The sequence below is a fragment of the Styela clava genome, chromosome 15 (assembly GCF_964204865.1).
Source record: "Styela clava chromosome 15, kaStyClav1.hap1.2, whole genome shotgun sequence".
In the NCBI taxonomy this organism is placed as follows: domain Eukaryota; kingdom Metazoa; phylum Chordata; class Ascidiacea; order Stolidobranchia; family Styelidae; genus Styela; species Styela clava.
Window position 1 is genome coordinate 5,996,308 of NC_135264.1, and position 11,579 is coordinate 6,007,886.

At 34.3% G+C, this 11,579-nt stretch overlaps 2 protein-coding genes across 2 annotated transcripts; both read left to right on the plus strand.

The window, feature by feature from the left end:
- The first annotated feature begins 1,111 nt into the window (after nt 1-1,111).
- Nucleotides 1,112-2,451, plus strand: LOC144411821 (fibrinogen C domain-containing protein 1-like). The gene is made up of 5 exons (XM_078109424.1): nt 1,112-1,124; nt 1,203-1,354; nt 1,478-1,574; nt 2,068-2,164; nt 2,241-2,451. Exons 1-5 carry the CDS (start codon nt 1,112-1,114, stop codon nt 2,449-2,451), a joined length of 570 nt encoding a protein of 189 aa, XP_077965550.1.
- A 5,098-nt stretch (nt 2,452-7,549) lies between these two features.
- Nucleotides 7,550-10,754, plus strand: LOC144432430 (microfibril-associated glycoprotein 4-like). The gene is made up of 6 exons (XM_078120565.1): nt 7,550-7,849; nt 8,112-8,168; nt 8,619-8,770; nt 8,891-8,987; nt 9,274-9,370; nt 9,453-10,754. The coding sequence occupies exons 1-6, from the start codon at nt 7,576-7,578 to the stop codon at nt 9,775-9,777; spliced, it is 1,002 nt and encodes a 333-aa protein (XP_077976691.1). The 5' UTR covers nt 7,550-7,575; the 3' UTR covers nt 9,778-10,754.
- The last annotated feature ends 825 nt before the right edge of the window (nt 10,755-11,579 follow it).

Genomic DNA, 11,579 nt, shown 5'->3' on the forward strand with positions numbered 1-11,579 from the left:
TTGTACAGTAGTAGTTCAGTCTTAAGTCAAGAAGACACCGGACTCTGTACAACGATTTACGAATACTGCAAACTACATCAAACAAGCGGTGGCCAAAGTGAATCATGTGCCAATCAGAACACAAAACCTGGTCGGGTTGGAAAAACTGGTCCACGTGGTATGCCGGGACAAAAAGGAGAGCCAGGAGTCGTTGATTACAATCGTGTCAATACCAAAATATCAGTGGACATTTCAGGTACTATATTAATCATTAAATTCATACATTTGTCCTGGTGTTTTTGATATTCATGGATGCAGACGATTATCCATTAGTTCATATAATCAAAATTAAATATTTAATAATAATATTACCTGCAATTACATGCTAGAATAGCAAAGATGTAATTGAGAATTAAACAAGTAATAAGTAATACAGTATATGCAGTTTGGCACAGTCATGTATAATAAGTAAATACATCTAGCCCAATCAACTACCCATTTTTAAGCATCCGATTTTCGGCACCCATAATCAACACACAACTTATACACATGTAATATTGGTAAATTAGTAATAACGATTAGTTTCTTTTCAACATTGCAGAAAGGAAATGCGTCTGAATGAAAAATACAATAAGTTGGAAGAAGAATTATTCAGAGGTAAAAATAATATTTAAATCGTACGACATAAAGCGATCCCATAGTTGGCCCAGTTAGGTTTCGCCTAATAATAGCTTTTGCCCTTACGCCCCTGAATACTCTATGTTGGTATCTTCTCAATACATTCATCAAATTGGATTTAATTCCTGACATAGAGCCTTGTTTTAATCTAGCGAATATGTAGACGACACAAATTTATTTTCGATATATAATCGACAAGACAGCAACGTTTGGACAAATCTAAATCAACTAGAAAAAGTAATGTGAAAATATGCTGAACGCTGATTGTTTAGCCAATACAAGATTCAAGCTTGCACCGGCTCTCTGACACCGATAAAATAAATGTATGCTCTGGCAAATTTTGTTTTAAGCAATTTTGTATGGAAAAATAAAATACCGATAAATTTGAATATTAGACACGAATTGATTGTGTATTCGACCCCCCTTTTGTCCATAGTTACCATAGAGTAAAATTATGCCTGAAAAAGGTGTCATGGGAAAGTTGTTTAGGAAAAAACACCATGACATTAAAAATATGCGCGGAACAATTGAATAATTATATTTAGATCGTTATTATCCGGATAGTTGTCGAGGATTACACAAACTCAATTCTCTTTCTTGGAATGAAACCGGAGGAGTTTTTGAAATATATCCCACTCCGGTTTCTGAAAAGATTGAAGTTTACTGTGATCTCATGACAGATGAAGGAGGATGGATTGTGAGTTGAATCGATTCACTTAATCAAAATAGAATTTAGAAATAAAAAATTATCTAAAATCTCTATTTATAATGAAAACAAAACAAATCAAACTTGACTTAAAAGTTGGATGTTTTCACAAAGGTATTTCAACGTCGAATGGATGGCTCTGAAGATTTTTATAGGGGATGGGATGATTATGTAAATGGGTTTGGAAATACGATTGGAGAATTTTGGCTTGGTGAGTTTTGCCTATTCACATAAATACCATCGATGGCCTTCAATAAATATACGAATAGATGTGCGATGTGCATTTTTTTCGTTTAAGGACATGGATAATGTGCGTCCGGATACGTGAAAAATCAGCAGAAGATTTTTTTTTGTTTCTGATCATTTTGTTCTAATTTGCTTCGCTCGGTAATGTAGGCCTACTTAATTATTGAAAAACATTTCATTTTTCCCATTGATGAATAAGACAAATATGTTATATCCTAACTTATTCCTCTTAAACGCATCAACGCATTCATCAGGATTGTTCACGGAAAGGTTATTTCCGTGGGAATCTTACTAATCTGGGATCTTAAGAATTTATCTCGGGTTGTGTCGATGTAAAATTTATAGTTTTCGAGTTTTTAACTTGTTACAAAGAATGATCATAGGGTTCTCAATCCGCATTTCCCGATTTTAACGTGTAATTTTAATTCATTTTGAGAAAAACTACAAAATTTTATTAGGTTTAGAAAATATCCACCAGATGTTGAAAGGCAAGACGTTTGAACTCAGAGTAGACATGGAAGACTGGGAAGGAAACAAAGCCTATGCAAAATATGGGTATAACTTCGAACATTCATGTTAATTTAAAATCACGTTTATAATTGATTGTTTTTGTATGCTCTAATATTTTCAGAACATTTTCAATCGGCGATTCTTCAACGAATTATCGCTTAACGGTCGGTCAATACAGTGGGAATGCTGGAAATTCTTTAGGAGACGCCCAACATCAACGACGACCCTTCACAACTAAAGACGCAGATCATGATACATATCGTGACAAAAACTGTGCTGTCACTTTCAAGGGAGCGTTCTGGTACGGAGCTTGTTTGAATGAAGTTTGTTGAAATGAAAATGAGACAGAAGCAATAGACGAATTTTATATGGTTTACATATAATATCCATTAGCCAGCATTTGTAAAATATATACTTTACAACAATATTAATAATAACTTATACAAATCGAGAGTTTTTTTATGATGGATATATTAAATAGATTCATAAAGATTTCTTGATATACTCTAGCTTTTTTATATTAACAATAGCTAGTTTATCGCATATCGTTTTGTCGCTCTTCCAATGCAAATGATATTGCAATGTTTGCAGAAGTTCAAGCTAAGTAATGGACTATGACGTGATCAATCAATATTAATATTGACAAATTGCAATAAATTTATATATATATATATATATATATGATCTGCAAACGTTGAAGGGAAGTTTTGGAAAATTATTTGCGCCTGGCCGATAATCTTTTTTTGTATATTGCATAATGGGCATGCCATTTCGTTTGTTCCACAAAAAGCCACGTTCCTCAAATTGCTTTGAAATATGACATAAAAAGGATATCAACTGGGCCATCGTATCAGAGTGTGACGCTTTCAATTCATCAAAAATAGGTGTGAGCAGTTTTGAGAGGAAAATTCATTATTTTTTTCATATATTGACTTAAATCTTACGTTAAAGGACTATTTGGCATCCCTGATAATTAAAGGTAACATTACGGAACGGGTACCCAAACCAATAATACGGTCACAGTATATTGAATACATTGATCTAAGCGTGCAATCTTACTACAAATCTATTACGGCAGGGGTCGGCAACCTTTTGTCGCTCGTGGGCCAAAATTAAGGTTGCAAGTCATTGGCGGGCCGCACATATTTTTAGAAAGTTGAAAAATCGAACGGATGATACTCTTTTATCATAAAAATTAAGCAGTGATACATCTCTCGAATAGAATATAGATTTATTTCCTCATTGCATCTCATAAAATTCCATTTGAATATTTTCGGCGCCATTGAACCCTTTGCACTTAGCATCAACTTTTCTGCGTTTTGTTGCCATTTGCTTAATTATAATTAAATTATATGCTCAATAAACGAGTAATTGTGAATTATATAATCGTTAGGTTATAATACAAAAAATATATTTGTCAAAACGAATGTTTTGTTACCATAATTTAGTGAAGCGTCGCGGGCCGAATCCGGCCCGCGGGCCGTAGGTTGCCGACCCCTGTATTACGGCATAATACTTGTTTCGTTTCTCTTATTATACCGTGATACTCAAGTAACATACTATCATTTTTTGACCACGTTGAGATGAATTGAATTGAAAAATAGGTTACCTAACAAAAATTATACCCGCTATTAATGCGTTACCTTTTAGTTTAATTGCGATAATTGACAAACGAAGCGTTGGCAAGTGGATATGAAATTGACGAAGGCTTGGGGAATGCGCCGAAACATTCAGTGATTTCTTCAATTTGTCTCCCGCACTTTACACAGCGCCGGGGGATTTCTCAATGCTTCCTATGCTTCCGAAATGCACTCAGGCTTGAATCCTACGAATACTCCGACACTTTTTCAGGCAAATTATACAAAATCTCATATAACTATAGCCACTGAAACAACGCCATCCAATCGTTCTCATGACTATGTTTTACGTTTTAATTTTATTTATTATCAAACCAGATATATGTAATCATTTCCTAATTCCAGACGTAAGTCCACTTTCGCAGTTTTGCAAAAAGAAAAAATGAGCACTGGATAAATCATCAATAATAATTGTAAACAAGACGTCCAATGCTAACGAGTACAGCAAAATCTGAAGTTTCGAGGAAATGGGTAGGTAATTGGAAGTTAATTGCATCCTGTTGAAATTAGGTTTGGCTTTATTGGAAAGTTTAATTTGAGTTTTTAGAAGTCAGCTTGTTATATTTTAAATGAAATTCGCTAGGTAGGCAAATGTATCTAAATTTCATAAACCCCTTCATTGATAACCAAATATTAAAGCAATTGCTAAGTGCTTGTCAATCATCTTTTTTGATTGAGAATTGGAACCAAATCACGCCCAGCCGTGCAGTTTCACGAATGCACAATCTTGCCAAGTCTGTATAGAACCCTCAGAAAATTTGGTGTTTTACAAAACTACAAAATCTTCATTAAACAAAGATGCGATCTGCGGTCAACCCAGTTATTCGTATCTGGCCCTCCTGTATGGGAGGTTGTACAACCCTGAAATAGAGCATAGCTTCATGAGTATAAGCATTTTCCTTATAGAAAGAAGATATTTTTGAGCAAAGGGCATCTTAGCATGACGCAACAATTTTACGAATGTCGTCGTCTTGCCGATAGACTAGGATTCTTAGAATGGACTCAGCCTTTGTAGCGAAGTCTTTCGCAAGGCATTGCACGCTAAACGAATGGCTCACACTTCCACGTGTCCCATGCAGAGTTGGATCAATTGTAATTTGTAATCGATGTAATTAATTACAGTTTTTCGTGTAATTGTAATGTAATTGAGGCATTTTCATTCTGTGTAACTGTAATTTGCTAAAATTTTGGCTCAATTACACTTTCAATTAGACCAGGGGTCACCAAACTACGCCGTCCTTTCATCTGGCCCGCAATGACACGAAAAGGGCGAAATATTTTTCCAAGGATTGTTTTGCGAGAATCGCCTTCCTTTTTTATTTCGTAGCATTAGTCAATCAGCAAGATCCGAAAAAGTGACGTAACAATATGCCTTTTCGCATCCGTTAAGACACTCAGACAGTTTTTCAGTCGTGGTCGTAAACAATACCTCATTTTGTGATTTCGAATGCTATTCGATAGTTTGCATTTTGACGAAAACCCATTAATGCATTGGAAGAAAAAATCAGAAGAATTTCCCAGGCTTGCTTCTTTAGCCAAGAATTATTTGGGACTAACATCAACATCAGTCCCTTCAGAAAGAATAAATTTATTGGGGTCAGAAACTTTTCGCGGCCTAATTTTCATCCAGTGCAATCCAACAGTTTTTAAGCAAGTGAAACTGTAAATACGAATCAAAATATACTAGTCAGGTTAGTGGCCACAATGATCGTTTTGACAAAAACTTTTGGTATTTTGTGTTGTTGTTCTTGTTCTTTGACATAGTTATTGAAAAGTCGCTTTTCTCTTCGATTACTGGACCAAATGCTTTGTGAAATTTTCAGTGGTTGAAGATGGAATTTTTTTCTAGAAGGATATTACTTTTTTCATTTCTAAATTTCGTATAAAATCGGATATTTCGTCCAAGATTTTGCTGTATTATTTTATTCATGGGAACACTGGCTGTCTGATTTGATTCTTGCTACGCGAAACTCGGAATTTTTCTGAGGGTATCGGCAGCGTCAAGGGTAAAAACTGCTTCACTCTGTGTAACGTGTCCATATATTTGAGCATTGCTTTGTTGTAATTGTAAATGTATTTGTAAATGTAATTTGATATTTTTTGCACGGAGTAATTTTGATGTGATTGAAAAATTTAAGGGAGTAATTGTAATGGTATTTGTAATTCAACTGAATTATTGTAATTGATCCAACTCTGGTCCCATGTTGATGGTGCTGCATAAGTCAATATAGATGAAGCTACCTCATTTTCATCACAGCCTTTTCAAACAATTTTTTTAACAAATCTCTGAAGTCTGAACAAACAACCTATACCACTGAAGAATGGTTAATTAAAAAAGAATATCTTTTTCAGACGGGGAAACATTGATTTTAAAAAACAACGTAGTTTTCAAAAGTAGTCATATTCTATTTAGATAGGACTGGAAATAAGTAATCAGTAAATCGTTCTAAGATGATCACGGGCCATTCCAGGTAATATTCCCTATTCTAATTTACACTTACCCAATAATTATTAATTTGCACAAATTTTTTCTGGTGGTCTCTAATTTAAAATAATAAAATGCATGGACGTCACCAAGAAATCCTAACAAATACAAAATCAAAAATATGATTGTTGGTGATAATTGTACGATAATGATAAGTTCAGAATTAGTTGGCAGTTGAAATATATTGGTCATATACCTATAATTAAATGACACTAATTAGTATATTCGGGAGGTAGTGCCGAAGGTTTCAAATTACCATATTTCCCGTCCACTGAACTCGAAATTATGGCATTTAGGGTTATACTTGATTTTCGTATCCATATGATTATAGTACTTCCTGTTACGAAGTACTTTTCCAGTTACATCTTGCTAGTTACTAGACTGTTTCGATGTGTTACTTCGGCAAATTTACATGAAAATGCTGTAAATAATAACGTAACAAGCCCAGTTTTCATATTATCACCCGTGAATTCAGGCAATGCCGTTTTCTGCTGCGCCTTTAACACCAACAGCTGTAACTGACTCATTCAGTCCTGTTACGGTCAAATTGTTTTCTTTAAAATTCTAAGTTATGTAGAAAAGTTAGTTATTGTAAGAAATTGAAACGTTCGCTTTGTAGCCTTGTAGGTCACAAGTTTCTGCCACTTCCTATCTCAAAAACATTCGAATTGTATTTGGCAGTATGAACGAGGAAGCTGTATTATGGAAACACGTCCACTCAACTCATTGGCCACGATGTGCTATCCGCAATGAGATATTTACTGTCTCCAAACGGCATTCGACGTCACTTTCAGAAGACCATTATATATATTGAATCTAACATTACGTTCTATTCAGTAGGATGTTTTTAAAAACAAAAACTGGCATACTGTGAAGCAGTTTAATGACCGAAATGCAAAGATTAGAATAACGTCATGGTGTGTTTACCGCCCGGGGGATAAGCTAAAGCGAACGAAAGGCATTCGAAACTTGAAGTACCAACTTTCATAAACAGCTGAGAACGTGTAGTAGAATTAGTAATCAGACATCCATCCTGGGTAAAACAGGATAACAATATCCAGCGCATTGTATGCTTTAATATTCATTATAAATACAGTTCAAGTTGTATTTGTCAATTAACAAGGAATAGTAATCCAGAATTCAAGTCACAATCATGATATATGAATTTTAGATAGCAATAAGTGTAGCAGGAAGTACACAGGCGTATTTTTAGGGAAATATTCAATCAAATATAGATTACTGATTTGAATACCTCTGTATATTGCTAACTATATTTCTACAAAACGTGTTGTTCAATTGGATGAATATATATTTCCATTATCAGATATATTAAAATGAGCTCATACGACATATACATCGTTCTCGTACTTTCATTGTACGGTATTAGTTCAGTCGTTAGTCAAGAAGACACAGGGCTCTGCACAACGATTTACGAATACTGCAAAATACACCAAACAAGCGGTGGCCAAAGTGAATCATGTGCCAATCAGAAAACAAAACCTGGTCGGGTTGGAAAAACTGGTCCACGTGGTATGCCGGGACAAAAAGGAGAACCTGGAATCGTTGATTACAATCGTGTCAATACCGAAATATCAGAGGACATTACAGGTACTATATATATGTAATATTAAATTCATACATTTGTCCCGGTCTTTTCTAATTTTCATGGATTCAGACGAGCAATTCGTAATATGTAATATATACAGTATAGTCAGTTTGGCACACAATCATATATAAGTAAATAAATCTCGCCCAATCAACTACCCATTTTCAAGCATCAAATTTTCGGCACCTGTGATTAATTTACAACTTATCCGCATGTAATATTGGTAAATTAGTTTTAGCAATTACTTTCTTTTCAACATTGCAGAAGCGGAAATGCGTCTGAATCAAAAATACAATAAGTTGGAAGAAGCATTGCACAGAGGTAAAAATGGGTATTTGAAGTCATGAAGCGATCCCATAATTGGCTCAACTTGGTTTCGCCGAATAAAAACTGTCGCGATTACGTCCTCGACTACTGGGATTCAATTCGTGACATGTTACCGTATGTCGGCGACACAAATATATTCTCGGTATAAAATCGACAGAGCTAAATCAACTAATAAAACTAATGTGAAATTTTGCTGAACGCTCAATGTCTGACCAATAAAAGATTTAAACTTGCCTCCGTTCTCTGACACCGATAAAATGTATGCTCTGGCAAATTTTGTTTTAGGCAATTCTGTATGAAAAAATACCAATAAATTTGAATACTATACGCGAATGGATTGTACATTATAATATCATTTTTCAATTAATGTAATACGTTGTTCCTGAAAAAACAACGACATTACATTAAAAATATATATATGCAAAATTTCATAATTTTATTCAGATCGTTATTATCCGGATAGTTGTCGAGGATTACACAAACTCAATTCACTTTTGTGGAATGAAACCGGAGGAGTTTTTGAAATCTATCCTACCCCTGTTTCTGAAAAGACTGAAGTTTACTGTGATCTCATGACAGATGAAGGTGGATGGATCGTAAGTTGAATCGATTCACTTAATCAAATTAGAATTTGTTGAAAAATTATCTAAAATCTCCATGTATAATAAAAACAAACCAATTCAAACTTGACTTGAAAGTGTAATGTTCTCACAAAGGTATTTCAACGTCGAATGGATGGCTCTGAAGACTTTTATCGTGGATGGAATGATTATGTGAATGGGTTTGGAAATACGATTGGAGAATTTTGGCTTGGTGAGTTTTTTTTATCCACTTAAATGGTATCAACCTTTTATGCTGCAACAAGTTACTTATAAATGCTGTCAATAAAAAAATAAACAAAAAAATGAAATAAAAAAATGGAAAAATGCTGGAGATATATTTCATCCCGTCCATTTTAAATATCCATATTCATGTTGCCCATATCCCAATATTAACCTCAACAGAGAGATTAACAGACAGTTATGTGAAATGCACTATATAGCTATGCGGACAACAAATTTGACAAAAAAAAAAACGTATTCACGTTACTGATTTTTAGGTTTAGAAAATATCTATCATATATTGAAAGACAAGACGTATGAACTCAGAGTAGACATGGAAGACTGGGAAGGAAACAAAGCCTATGCAAAATATGGGTATGACATCGAACCTTCAATTTAATGTAAAATCTTTAATCAATTTTTAATTGCATCTTTTTATATACTCTATTATTTCTAGAACATTCTCGATTGGCGATTCTTCAACAAATTACCGTGTAACGGTTGGTCAATACAGTGGAAATGCTGGCGATTCACTTGGACATTCTCAACATCTAGGGCGACCCTTCACAACTAAAGACGCGGATCATGATACATCATCTGACAACTGTGCTGTTACTTTTAAGGGGGCATTCTGGTACGGAGCTTGTCATGCAACAAATTTGAATGGACTGTATATCAAAGGAGGGAAAGCGAAATATGGAATATCTGTGGTCTGGTATAGTTGGAAAGGCCTGGAATATTCTCTGAAGTTTGTTGAAATGAAAATGAGACAAAAACTGTGAACTACAAACTTACTACATTCATGAAGTAAATTTACACATATATAGTAGACATGATTTAATTTAGTATATTCAACGAAAGCACGCAAAAAAGAAAAAAAAAATGAAAACTTAGAAATCAGAGAAGGGGCATAAGGAAATTTAAAAAGTGTTAACACTAGCAAATCTCATGAACCACACAAAGTTATATAAACAACAATTCTTTACTTTTGATGACATCATTACACAAAATTTCATATAGAAAACCGAATCCCATAGAGTCCACAGACACTTTAAAGATAAATAAAAAGAGAAAGCCTTGTGAAGACAACAACGGTCTTTTTTACCAATGAAAATTTCTCAGCAATTGTTCCAACAACAGCATGAATAATAACAAAACGACCCTAAGGTCCACATCGTACCCAAAATCGCATCGTAAACAACATAGTTCGATGATTGAGCATATATATGGTCTTTGATTGAGAGAGGTTAACAGTGACAAAGAGCGACTTTGAGCGACATAAGTGAAGCATTGATAATGACGTCATCAGTGTCATCTTACACCCGCTTTCTTGGAGAAATAGCAACAATATCTACACATGTAAATACAACAGTAAGTCACATTATAGAAATGTTAATTGGGATTGTTCACTCCAAGTATACAACAATTTGTCATCAATCAGCATAGGATATGTCCCTCAAATGGCTGTATAAGTATATTCGGACGCATATCACGTTTGTATGTACACCAAATAAATGAATGTATATTGAATTGACTATACGTAGACATTGGTTGTATATGCATATGATTTGACTTAGATATTCGCATCGAATAAACACATTCATTTGTATATAGAGTTGACTATACATACGTATGGCATCGGCTTATTATGTCCATGACTTAAATAGCTGTAGGCCTATGAGTATATTGAGTTGACTATATATAGATATATACATATAACTAACATTGTCTGTGTATGTACATTACATGAATGAACGTATACAGTATGTATATTCAATTGGCTGCATATGCATAGGAGATAAGCTATGTATGTACATTATCCAAATGGCTGTATTTGTGTATTAGGTTTTCTGTTTATGCATATAACATTGACTGCATATGCACACTTAGTTGGCTCTGTATGTATATGAGTTAGCGGTATATGCATATTTTGGCTGTATATGTATAGCACGTTTCCAACCTCACTCGCTTGAATGGACGTCAGCCCATTTGTCAGAATTGTGTAATTTTTATTAGCTGAACTCTATACATATATCTGTAACGCAACATTTTATTACACAAGCATGTGACGGATTTTCATTGCCAAAAAGTTTAGTTAGAGTTATTACCAAAGGCTAGTTCATCGCATCGCATCGTTTTTTCTCTCCTTCGAAACGATTGATCTTGCAATGTTTGCAGCAGTTGAAGCGTGGTAATGGAATATCACGTGATCTCGGGCATCGTGCGTCTTGAAGGAGAAATCTGATATTTAACGACTGCAATAAATTTGTATATAAATGTTCTATAAACGATGAAGCGAAGTTTTTGAAAATTATTTGCGTCTGGCCGATAATCTTTCTCTGTATATTGCATAATAGTCTTGTCACATTTCTTTGGTGTCACAACAAGCTACGTATTTTAAATTACTCTGAAATATGATATAAAAAATAAAGGATATCAACTGGGCCATGTCGTATCAGAATGTGACGCTTGCAATTTTTAACCTAAATAGGCGTGAGCAGTTTTGAGAGAAAAATTACAGTACTTCCCTATATGTTGACAAGCATTAAGAAATCATATAGCACGGATAATTTTTTTTTTTAGA